This window comes from Oryzias latipes, chromosome 18, assembly GCF_002234675.1.
Source record: "Oryzias latipes chromosome 18, ASM223467v1".
In the NCBI taxonomy this organism is placed as follows: Eukaryota; Metazoa; Chordata; class Actinopteri; order Beloniformes; family Adrianichthyidae; genus Oryzias; species Oryzias latipes.
The window spans coordinates 15,085,373-15,098,584 of NC_019876.2; the positions used below are offsets into that span (position 1 = coordinate 15,085,373).

A 13,212-nucleotide genomic window follows, 5' to 3' on the forward strand; every position below is an offset into this window, starting at 1 on the left:
TCGCAAAAACACTTTTGGCGGTAAAAAGGTTTGGCTAAACTTTAAAAGCATAGCTCATCTATTGTTGTGCATTTTATTAAATGACAACTTGCTGAACTGAAAGAATTTAAAATTTGTTGATAATTAATTCTTTATGATACAGTTGAACCATGTAAAAATGTGTGGAACTAATTTGAGACAGTGGGTAAATAAGGTGGGGGGTTTTTATGTCAATATTTTTATATCTTAAACTAACATTGTTGTGAACAAAAACTTTCCAAATCATCCGAATAAATCACAAATGATAATATATGTCATTAAAATATAGCTTTTTGTTGATTTCATCAAAAAGCTTTAAAGAGCATCTCAACTCAGAAAATTGAATTCTTCTGTCTCGGGGGCTCAGTTTTTCATTGATGTGTCGTTTCTTTTTTCTGTTAGTTCATGTTTGAGATCCGAGGCAAAGAGGAGGAGGTGCTGATCTGTCTGCAGCAGGAGGACAGGAGGATGTGGAGGAAATGTGGAGGAGGAGAAAACCTCCCTATTGGCTTTGAAGTTCTGAAGGTGAGGAAAAGAAGGGCCACACTTGATTTTCCAGTGCCCACTCTTCAAAAAAATAAAAAATTCTTACATCACTGGCTGATTTTCTTTTATAAGCAAATAAATCTGGCAATAGGGTAAGAAAAATGGTCTTACCAAGCGTTCTTATTTTAAGGGAAAAAAAAATTCTTGTGACAATGGCTACGTTCACACTGCAGGCTGAAACGACCCAATTACGATTTTTTTGCCCCTATGCGACCTGTATCTGATCTTTCCATGACAGTCTGAACGACACAGATCCAATCTTTTCAATTGTGACCCAGGCCACTTGGGTATGTAGTCCTGAATCCGATACGTGTCCGATGCCACATGAATCCGACCTGTACGTCATTGATACGCTACAAACGTCATCATTCTGCATTGAGGTAGGGGAGAACATAAACATCAACCATGGCGGACAATGCTGCTGAGACCAGTCAGTGGAAGGGAAGCGAGGTCACCGATTGGATTCATATTTTGGGGTGACAGCTCTATTCAGGCTAAACTCCAGGGCTCTTATCGCAACCGGGCGGTTTTTGAAAAAATTTCCAGCGAAATGGCCGAGCATGGTGTTGAATCTTTCCCACAAATACTTTTTTTTCCTTTCCGACCGTGGTCAGAAGAGAGACCTTCTCCAGAGCCGAAGGAGGATCTTCCTTTGGGGTTCACTTCCCCGTTTGGACCCTCAGATTCATCAGAGCAGGTTAATAGAGAGTCAATAGCATTTATTCTGGGGTAAGCCTTCTTTTATTATCGTTCTCCTTCCTCCGTAACACACAACATGAATGCGTGCCCTCACTGCCCCTCTCACTCCCTCCTGCGCTGTACGCGCTCTCTCCTCTCTCTTACACACACACACGCCCTCGCAGCCCCAGCACATTCACATCTCCATTCCCCAACAGTAGGTACAGACGATCCTGGGTCCAATGCCTTCTTAAAAGTAGAGGATTGTTATTGGGCTGGCTCCTTTGTGAAAATGAATGTAATAAAGCAAAAAGCTCTGCTGTTGATAACACTGTTGTTGACATCCGTTGTTAACGTTAGCTACTTCCGTAAACAACAGTTTCATGGTCACACAGGAGATCACAAAAAATTCCGTTTGATTTGAAATGTGAAAGGCCTTGCAAAAAAAATCGAATTTTTTCAAAAAATTTGAATTGAGCATTAAGCCCTGCAGTATGAAGGTAGCCAAAGACATGTTTTCTCAAACTGAAGATTATTTTGCTATTCTAAAACTTTCTACATAGGGTTATTTTTCTTGCATGACAGAAAATAGGACGTTCAGTTTTTGTAGTGCAAAAACGTACACAAATGTTCTCACCACCAGGTGGAGGTGAACCGCTGCAGCCGGGTGCAGTGTGTGTTGGAGCAAGCAGCCAGCTCCATCTACATGGACTCCCGCAGCGTGACTTGGAGGGGAACGTTGGCTCCTGGGCGCTTTGTCGTCCTGCCCACCACCTTCCTGCCGGGAACCACCGGACACTTCCTGCTGCGCCTTTTCACACACTCCCATGTCAAACTCTGGTGAGTTTTTGTTAAACCTTTGACTCCATCCAATCCAGTGACATGAGGTGAGGTTGATGGCTGGTGAGGCATCAGATTCACAATGAAAGACCTAATATTTCAGCTTTCATCCAACAGCAACTAATAGCTTATAAAATATACACAAGAACATATTTGTCCTACAGAGAATATTTCTTTATAGACAGATAGAACACTCTTCTTGTGTATAAATCATTCATATGTACTGTAAACAAATTAAAGTATAAAGATGTGTTCAGCACACATTTGACCCTCAGTAACTATTTCTGGTATTTTTCTAACTTCATATTCTGGAGCTTTAATCAGTGTTATCAATTGTTGTCTGTGAAAATGATCATAAAAATAAAATAAATGATTTTACTTACATTTTTGTCCACTTACTCCCATGTTACTTTTACAAAACAAACATTGAAAAACATGTTTGGCTTTACTTTTTGAGTCTGTCCACTGATCCTTCTCCACAAACAGCTCTATAATCTGTTTCAAAGTCTTCCTTATTATCCTTTATTTTATATGAGTTTCTCCTTCTCAATGGAGAAAGATGACCTTACTCTGTTTCTACGGCAGCAGTGTAGCTACAAAGCACCACCAGCTCCCTGCTGGTGAGGCTTGCCTCATCTAAAGCCTTTTCTGCGGGTCTATAGCAGGGCTTCCACCGCACGTCTCTGTTAACATTGAGCTCTGCCGTCAGAGCCTTCAGAGCCTCACCCGGAGTTTCCGCTCTGTCTGTGATCGCGCAACACTCAAATTCGGCGATTTTAACCTCAGAAACTGCGGAAAACATGTTGAGTTGACTGAAAATCTATATTTAACACAGATCAGTAGAAATTAATATTTACTTAATTTACCTTTTTCTATTTTATCACGATTATGACAGGTGAGGCTGTGCCTCACTTGCCTCACCTGACAGCACGTTACTGATCCAATCTCTGCTGGAGTTACTCCCATATCAGCTAAAAAAAATACACCAGGAAGTACCTGGTGTACTCCTCCTTTTTGCCTCGGATCTCAAACATGAACAGAAAAAAGAAACAACACATCAGTGAAAATCCCTTCTAAGATTAAGTTCTGAATAAAAAGAAACAAAAACAAGCTGAATCCAGCAAGTCTTCTAAAGGATGAAAAACATGCTGAAATAAAACCACTTCCAGGAATTTGATTTTTCTTAAAAAGTTCTTCTACTTCTGGTTTTAGGGTTTACATGTGAGCGTTTGTTTGTGTCTTTTTATTGAATCGGTCCATTCTTTTCATCCGTACAGGGAGCTGAGGGAAGAGCTGCCTCCTCCCTCTCTGTTGCAGTGTTTGCTGCCTCAACCCTCGGTGGTGACCACAGTCCATCTCCGCCGGGCATCGGGGCTCAGCCCTCCCAAACAGACAGGTAGCGCTGAAGGACAACTAGAAAAAAACGAGTTGTACTTCAAAGAGTTTTATTTGCTGTGGAGTTGACTCCATTTGTGGGAGACGTAGGAGTTGTTCTTGTGGTTTCCCTGCAGCGCCTCATGTTTATGCTGTTGTGCGCTGTGAAAGCGAAGCAGTCAGGACGCGACTGTTCCAAGAGGAGGGGAACCCTGAGTTCAACCTCAGAGCCATCTTCTACAGAAGATACCCAGACGCATACATCTCTGTGGAGGTTTGACACGTCCTCACCCCTTGATGTTCAGAAACACAACGTAAAACTGACTGTTCTGTTTCTGCGTGCGGGCAGTTATGGTGCAAAGGTCTGGTGTGGGACTCTCTGCTCGGAGAGGCTCACCTCCACACCTGTGAGTCAGAGAAGAGCCGAAACCATGTGATTGATCTGCGCCACCGCCGTCCTCGCTCGGGGTTCATAGGTCGCATCTACGTCGAGACGTCTTCCAGCATCTGTCTCACAGATTTATGACAGCATCCATGTTGTCGGCATGGCAACTTCTGTTTTCACAACCAAGACCTGACGGAGACACACTTGATGGCACAGTTGTATTTTTCATACAAACAATTGATTTTGTATGAATGTTATTCTGGAATAAATGCATGTTTTTGCAACTTAATATGGATTTTTTTCTTTATTTATGATTACCGTTTGAGGAAATGATCTCCTTTTGCTTCTTTGCATATTTATTAAAAACGCAAAAAAATCCTTCTTCTATAGAAAAACTAAAACCGTTACTCTCACCAAACCTGCGTCTCATAGTGATAAAAAATAAATAAACACTACATCACATCTGGCCACCTTGAGCAAGATTCTTTGTGCTACTGCCTAACAGCCACAAGGAGACCCAAGTCTGGGTCCCCCTGTGCTGGTCCCAGCCTGGATACATTCCAGGGTTGTGTCAGGAAGGGCATCAGGCGTAAAAAATCTCTGCCAAACCACCTGTGCAAATCAGTGAAAGCTGAAGGGACGTGCCAAAAGGTGAACAACATATTACAGACCTTAAAGCCTTTTTCTTCATTTTGGAGAAATTTGATCAGGAGTGCTATAAATGACTTGATCAGATATGATGTTTGTATTGTTTCATGTAAAATATCACATTTACAGTCTTGTGGTGTTAGGGATCATCTCCTTCCAACAGGAAGGTCTGGTTGGAATTCAAGATTGGGTCTTTGTGTTTAGGGTAAAACCTTTTTTGTTGCTAAACACGACTGGAATGAACCAATCTACAACAAGCGAGTAGCTTGATGAGAAGAGATCAGCTGTTAAAGAAATTATTAGAAAATGCAAGAATACTGACGATCTCTCTCCACCTAGAGCTCCATCCGATATCTCACCTGGTGGTACAAATGATTTCGAGGACAGTGAGGAAACAGCCTAGATCTACACAGAGGGAACTGGTCTATGACTCGAAGACAGCTGGGACCACAGTAACAAAGGTTACTATGGTGACACACAGCGTCAATATGGAATCCAGCACATGTCCTGGTCTGGCTGAAGTTTGCCAGATACCATTCGGGGGAGGGTTGAGATAATGTCATGTGGTCAGAGGAGATCAAAATGGATGCCAGTTTAGTTCGTCTGTTTAGTTAAAGTTTTAGCATTATCCTATTGAATTCTGTGCATTTATGATCCTTTTTGAATATATGTTTACCTTACAATTACCGGTAAGAAGCCCATTGAGACGACTGTTGTTTTGAATTTGGGCTATACAAATAAAATTGAATTGAACTGCTAGTTTGCATTCCAAGGAGACCATACCCACTGTCCCACTGTGAAGCATGGGGGTGGAATCATCATTGTTTGGGGCTGCTTTTCCGCAAAAAAGAACAGGATGACTGATTCGTATTAAGGAAAGGAGGAATGGGGTAATGTACAATGAGATTTTGAGCAAACACCTCCTTCCATCAGCAACAAATTGATCCCAAACACATCACCCAGACAACGAAGGACTAGCTACATAAAAAGCATTTTTCTAGCCGGTCTCTGGACCTCAATCAGACAGAGAATCTGTGGAGAAAGTTGAATGTCTGTGTTGCCCAAAACTTCACAGCACTTGACAAGGTCTGTATGGGTGAATGGACCAAAATAGCTGATTCTGTGTGAATCTGGTAAGTGTAGCATTCCAGCCGGACTTGATTCAGACGATGGACTCAATAATAGTAACTGATGGACTATTATGGGGTATTCCAACCCATTTATTTACTCCACAGTCATAGTCACACCATAAGAGCTGAAGAAAAGCAAAACAACAAACTCACAATGATTCCTTTTTGATATAAAACCATTCTTTACCTCAGCTAGTAGCATTAAATTGTTGGATAACTTCAAACAGAATCATATTTCGTTATTTTACACAAACAATTTGAAAATAATCACAAAATGTTTACAGAGTAAATATAAACAAAAATCATACCTGTTCGCCTTCCAGCTAGATGCAAAAAAAATTATAGCTTTAGACAGTAATCCGTCTGTTGTTTGTCTGTTTCCTTTGTTTTTTTGTTTGTTTTGTTTCTGTTAAACTGACACAGGGATTTCACAGAAGTAGGTGGGACCTTCACAATAAAAGTCTTCAAACACATTACAAATATTAACAGTGTTTTTTATAATGTTCTTTTACATCTTTAGCATATTTCTTTTGAAATTAAAACCATCTTCAATCAAAGGAAATGTTAAACAATAAGAAGAAAACAATTAAAATGGGTCTTTCACCGTAAGTACCTACAAGAAACCTTTAACCTCTTTCATTGTCATGTGTACAAATACTTGTATTCCTCAGTTACAGCGATGTATAAATCACATTTTTCAACTTAAGGGCATGAGATCAAATCTCCTAACAGTTTAATGTCTCTTTCAGAAAACATAAAATGTTTCTTTCATTTCCCTTCAGTGACCTTCAACAGATGCAGAGTCATTCTCTCATCCACAACAAATTGTATACTTCAGAACAAAACTCACAAAAGACATTTAAAGACCCACTCTCCACTGTGTTTTTGACATTTGTAACACATTTTTTCTTATAGTATTTTTCTGATGATGAAAGTCATACATAAAGCAAATTAAAACCAAAATTGCATTTCTGAGGAGACAACATGATGAAAATTCATCTGACAGTGGGTTTTATGGCTTCATTTAATGAAAACGGTTTGGACAGGTTAAATATTATTTTAAAATCCTGTTTAAAAAATTATTTCGAAACAAAAGAAACAATCCCTACCTTTCTAGAAAATTGTCAGTGGGTAGTGTCGGAGGAATTTATTTTGTTCTTCTTCTTTGTCGTGCAGTAAGACCATGACAAGCTTTTTTGTGAGTCAACATTCCGAAAATATGGAGTTAATTCAGTCTCAATAATCAGAAATGCACACAACCGGTTTCACAAATACACACACTCTGATTCACAAATGTCATTTTATGAAAGCGTGAAAAATAAATTTGGACATTCACACCCTGTGTTTCACAAACACACACATTGTGTTTCACACATGCACATTAAATGTTTTACAAATGCACAATAAGTGTTTCTCACAAATGTGCACACTGTGTTTCACAAAACATTTTAGAAATTCACAATACATGTCTCAGAAATGCACAGTAGGTGCTTCACAAACATGATTTTTATGTTTACATGTGATGTGAACTCACAGATCACACGAATTGCAGAATGTGCATTCAAAAACCCGCTCTCATTTTTGAATCTCCCCACATGTGTGAGAGATTTTTCTACGGTGAATATTGAGACTCCTTGACGGAGCAGGTCAACTAATGTCATCATTGGCTAGTGAATCTGTCAATCAAACTCATCACCAAAGCAGGCGGGTTCACTTTTAGCCAATCAAATGGCCCCTTAGACTTTCTTTTCACTTTCATGCAGGTGGCAAAAGCCCCGCCCATATTTGATTCTGTACCAGTTGGTCGTTAGCGTGTTAGGCTTAGCATGGCTTGTCGGTTTATTGCCTTCGGTTGTCAAAAATTACTGGCTTGCGCAACTTTTCAGTGGACCTGGTGGCAAGGCAAAGGTGGTTGAATGAACTTGACATTGAATTCAGCGAACTGTGTCCTGGTCATGAGATTTACAATGAATGTTTCACTCGGGATGTTTGTACGTTATCCTTTTTAGCTTTGATGCTAGCGTCATTTCAACACTCAGACACGGTTCCCTTCGGTCTTGATTAAATTAAGGTGGAGGAGAAAAATCTTCAACTTCCACAGAAGGTTATGTGGAGAAACTGGCATCACTTTCCTCCGTACCACGCAGTGGGACATTACCTCAAACTCATCTCACTGTCAATCACAGATACCCAATACACCTCCCCTGCTTAGCCCGAAGTCACTTTGCTGGACCTTAATTTTGTAATAACTCTGTCATTGATTTTATATTGTAACCATATTTCTGCTGCTAACCTCTTGGCCAGGTCACCCTTGCATAGATCTTCATCTCTATGGGTTTTACAACTGGTTAAATACTACACAACAAAAGATGGTCATAGAACAACACAGTTAAAACATTCACCCTTTATTGCCGAGTAAAATTCAGTGAAAACATGAACGGTTTAAAACATCAAAATTTAAGCAGATGTGGGATCTCTACGGATTTTATTTAAACTGGAATTAATCTTCATAACATCCTTGCATACAATGAAGTCCCTTGAACAAAGCAGTATTTATTTGAACTTTGTCTTGCTCCCCTCAGTCTCTCTCCTTCTGTATGTAGCCTAAATTAAGTTCTAAACATACTGGACAGTGAAGATGTAGGTACATCTGATAGCTCACAATGCCATGCATTGTGATGCATTTTGAATTTACAGATGTGCTATTCTTCCTACTTGATTTAAAAAAAAAACAATTTAGGGAAATTGTTTGCGCCACACAACAATAATACTTTTCAAATAATGTGCGATTCATTTTCGATTAACATTCATTGTAGTCATTGTGATTTCATGATACTGTTCTTGATACTTTCCACTTTAGTCGAACTGCACACAAATCAGTTGTACAGTACAGTGAGATTAAATAAAGCATTTACCGTACCTAGGGATCAGAAACAGGGTTCTGAGTCAAGCCCAACTGCCACAGCTGATTTGGTGTCATGCTTTGCTGCGTCCTGATTGGATGGCTGTCCCACGCGTCACTAAAGTCATCCAAACGTTGTACGAAAATATAGTGGCAGTAGAATAAGTGATATTACTGATGCTGAGCAAGTCTTGGTCCTCAGGAGAGTGCAGGATGTTGTAATATATATATCTAAAAAATAAAAAAAAACGCCCCTCTCACCCTTCTGCGGGTGGTTTCTCCTCCAAGCTCGGGTCGTCTACCAGAGGCCTGGGAGCTTGAGGGTCCTGCAGTATCTTAGCTGTTCCTAGCACTGCGCTTTTTTGGACTGAGAGGTCTGAAGTCTTTCCAGGTATCTGTTGTAGCCACTCCTCCAGCTTGGGGGTTACTGCCCCGAATGCTCCAATTACCACAGGCACCACTGACACCTTCACTTTCCACGCTTTCTCCAGTTCTTCTCTGAGTCCCTGGTATTTCTCCAGTTTCTCATGTTCCTTCTTCCTGATGTTCCCATCACTTGGCACTGCCACATCCACCACAACGGCTTTCCTCTGTTCTTTATCCACCACTACAATGTCTGGTTGGTTCGCCATTACCATCCTATCGGTCTGGATCTGGAAGTCCCACAGGATCTTTGCTCTGTCATTCTCTACCACCTTCGGAGGTTTTTCCCATTTTGACCTTGGGGTTTTCAGTCCATGTTCTGCACACATGTTCCTGTATATAATTCCAGCCACTTGATTGTGGCGCTCCATGTATGCTTTACCTGCTAGCATCTTACACCCTGCAGTTATGTGCTGGATTGTTTCAGGCGCCTCTTTGCACAGCCTACACCTTGGGTCTTGTCTGGTGTGGTAGATCTGAGCCTCTATTGCTGTGGTGCTCAGGGCTTGTTCCTGAGCTGCCAGGATGAGCGCTTCAGTGCTGTCCTGTAGGCCAGCCCTTTCTAGCCATTGCTAGGACTTCTTGATATCAGCCACTTCAGTTACCTTCATGTGCTTAGGATGAGACAACACAGCTGATCTGTGGGGCAGGGGACATGCCAGTCCCCGACTGGGAAATAATGTCCTAGGAAATCTACTCATCTGCGGCACCTGCAATTTTTGCAAATTTTACACCCTGTAGCCGCTAGATGGCTAAGAATTATGTCTGTGGCGTCTAAACATGGATCAACTGTTTGAGCTGTTATCAGAATTTTATCCACATACTGGAAGAAAGTGACGTTGACTGGCAGGGGACAATCACAAAGCACCTCCTTTAATACCTGATTGAAAATTCCCGGAGAGAGTGCGAACCCCTGTTGAAAACTCGTGTAACGCATCTACTGGGTTTCACACGTAAATGAGAAGATGTCCACACTCAGGGTGTAGAGGCAGACAGAGGAAGCATTAGCCAGGTCAAGGCATGTAAACAAGCAGTGCAAGTGGTCCAGTTTGGCCAGGGCTACGTATGGATTAGGATCAGAAACGGTTGAAGCGCTTAAAATGTAATTTACAGCATGCAAATTGGTGGGCAATTTACCGACCCATCATCTGTGGTGCCCTGAGCTCACAGATGAGGTGGCTTTCAGTCAATTAAGGCCTTCGCCAGGGGATGGTCAGTCCGCTCATGACCATGACGGCAAAGTACCTGAGCGTGTTCTAGGGTGGCTTTGTCCTCCCCGCAACCATGATGCCATAAGTTTTTGCTATGGGAGAAAACCAGACTTGGGACATCTGAGTGGGAGTCTAATCCGCTAATCCGTTTGGGCCCAGGCGTGTTTTAACACTCTGCCTAATTCTTTAGTCTAAAGGCCCGTACACACCGGGACGAATATTCGCCAGGCGTTATTCCATAGCGTTTTTCGCCACGTTTTTTGTGTTCACACCCAGGCGATTTTCGCTGACGATGAGCCAAGTGAACATGCAATTTCATTAACTGACATTAGATGGTGCTTAATGTAAAACAGAAATACTCCTGTACACAAGGTGGCGCTGCGCAACTTTACGCTTCTTAAAGTCGCTTTTCACTCAGAAGAAGAGAGCAAGTATTTATGCGCTTGTCAGAATCATACAAAGAAAACATGAATATTTCAAGCACCAGTTGCTCCAACTGCTTGGTTCGGGGATATTTTAGAATGTCTGTCATTATTTCTTCGCGGCAGTGTAGACGCTACTTGGCGTCTATCTTCTTCGCTGGTATATGTGCTCAGCATGACAGTTTTGTGTTTGAGCGCCCCCAAGTTGTGTTTTACTGTGACTTCAGAAGCTCCAGACACGTGTGCCAAAGCGCCATTCTCATTGGTCGTATAGTTTTCGACGCGGCGCGTCAAACCAAAAAAACGAACGCGAGGCATTTTTTAAAAAGTGACGCTTTGACGCGTGGCGTTTTTTTCGCGTCGGTGTGCACACTCACACTGGTGCCCTTTGTTTAGTCACGAGGCGTTAAACGTCGGCGAATATCGCAGGCGAAATTCGTCCCGGTGTGTACGGGCATTTATGTTTGGGATGCAATGTAAGGGAAACGTGGGGTACACTATCAGAAACTATGCCTTGTGAGAGGGTGTGAGCAGAGCGTCTGCTACCAACCCCTCAGAGGCTACATAAATATTTAGTCTAGCAATCTGCTATTACTGTCCTTCTGTTGGGCCTTGGTACCAGGTTTTCTCATTTCCATCTTAAAAAAAATAATGTGAGGGGGTCAGGTGGGGAGGTGTAGGGCTCAAGGCTGGAGATCCAAGGTTTCCACACCAGAAAAGCTGACAGAATACCTTCATGCACTATGATTTCTGGATCGAGCAATCCCCAGTACAAGTCTGCCAGTGGCTCCTCTGTTGGACGAATCAGGTACTGCGCCTCATGAGTGAGTTCATCCACTCGGCAGTGGAGTACCGTATGGTCCCATCTGGTAGAATGACCTGTAACCCATCCGGGCTGCACAGAGTGGTGGGTCCCAGCTTCACCAGCAGGTCACAACCCAAAAATCGACTTGCACTGTCGGCGAGTACACAAAGTAGTCGCTCAGTCTGTTTGCTGACCTTAGTGTTCAAGGACTTGGTGTATGGCAGAGTCTGTGTCTCATTGTTTTTGAGGATTCCAGAGGTTCCATGCCTCCTGGGATGCCAGTTCATTGCAGGCATTTGGTGAACAGGCCCATGTCCACGCCCTCTTGGGGTTCCGCCCCTAGGTGGTCAACCCTGGACCCACGCCATCCATAAGGCTGCCAAAGTTCGTATGGACAGCTCTTAGTCCAATGGCCAGGTTCCTCGCAGTAATAGCACAATCCAGCATCCATCAGTTCCCTGAGTGTACCTCCGCCTCTCACCCCACCTCTCCCCATCATTGTCCCCTAAATCCTGCGGGGCGAGGGTTGGATTGATAGCAATCACCACCAAACCTGTTTATAGGTGAGTCATAGTTTGTAAAAGGAAACCAGGCCGGACCTGGCGGAAATGTACCAGACAAATGCGACTACTGAGCGTCAGTTGTGGACCTAAGAAATTTTATTTATATATTTAATTATTTTTTATTTTTTTATTCATTTATTAATTTATTTGCTTTCTGCCTAGCCTCTGCCAGCTTCAACACAATTAACTGTTCATTTACTTCTTCCAATATATTGTCTTCCTATTGACATTAAACGTTTAATCCCTGGGAAATTCAAGGCTGCAGACCTGCAGCTGTGAGGAGAGGCTGAATCTCTAGGACGTGTGTCCAAACAGTATAACTGCCCGTCAGTGGGCAGAATGAATATAAGTATTGTCTGTCCAATCCACAAAATCTTTTTCCTTTTTGTATTTTATTTTATTTATTTTCAGTCTTGTTATAACTTTTTGTGTGGCTGGAAAAGCTGGGCGTGAGCTAACAGCATATCTATGCAGTGTGATTCCAGAAAAAGTTTACTAACAAATATCCATCTACAGATATTACATCACCCGTTGTATAATCAAAGATTTAGGAGCCCCTAATACTGGAACTTTCCGTTCATCCAAAATATTTGTGTTGTTGTGTGTTTTCTTTTTAATTTAGGACGTATGTGTGTGCTGTTCGTCCATCATCCTGTTCGATAAGCAGTTCCCAGATGAACCTGCTTTGTCACAGCTCCCTGTCCTAAGTGCATCTCATCTTCCTGTATTTTTCTGACACCCTCTCAGAGGGAAGACGTTGTCTTTCTTCACTGCTCTGTCCTGTCAGATGTTATCAGATCCTCCTTGCTGCGTTTCATTTGTTTTTGCATACGCTGGTTCCCCAATCACCTCTGACCTCATGCTGTCCCCAGAGCCCCTGCTTCTCTTTATCTACCTTTAGCCATGTCACCAACACAACTCCAACTAAACAAAAACACAATTCACACACCCAACAACAAATGTTTTTTTAGAACACAGATAAAGCAAAGAAGTATAGTCCATAGCTTTTAACACAATCAAAACTTATACACAAAAGCACAAAATACAAAACCATTTCACTGAAGTCTGTTAGTATGTCTTCTTCCTCTTTTGGCTTCTCCCATCAGGGGTCGCCACAGCGAACAAGTCGCATGGTAAACTTGGCAATGTTTTACGCCGGATGCCCTTCCTGACGCAACCCTCTCAAACCGGGCTTGGGACCGGCACAGGGGTAGAGAAGGGAACAGGGAGCAGCCCGGAGTCGAACCCTGGTTTCACAGATGGAAGG

At 42.2% G+C, this 13,212-nt stretch overlaps 1 protein-coding gene across 6 annotated transcripts in view; it reads left to right on the top strand.

Moving 5' to 3' along the window:
* Positions 1-4,130, top strand: part of LOC101165007 (calpain-5) — a 17,433-nt gene extending 13,303 nt beyond the window's left edge. For all 6 annotated transcript variants that reach the window (XM_023966341.1, XM_023966342.1, XM_020711660.1 and 3 more), the window contains 5 exons: positions 421-543; positions 1,886-2,082; positions 3,360-3,478; positions 3,594-3,730; positions 3,806-4,130. In XM_023966341.1, coding sequence (XP_023822109.1) covers positions 421-543; positions 1,886-2,082; positions 3,360-3,478; positions 3,594-3,730; positions 3,806-3,982 — 753 coding nt within the window. In that variant the 3' untranslated portion in view covers positions 3,983-4,130. The remainder of the gene's footprint in view (positions 1-420; positions 544-1,885; positions 2,083-3,359; positions 3,479-3,593; positions 3,731-3,805) is intronic.
* The last annotated feature ends 9,082 nt before the right edge of the window (positions 4,131-13,212 follow it).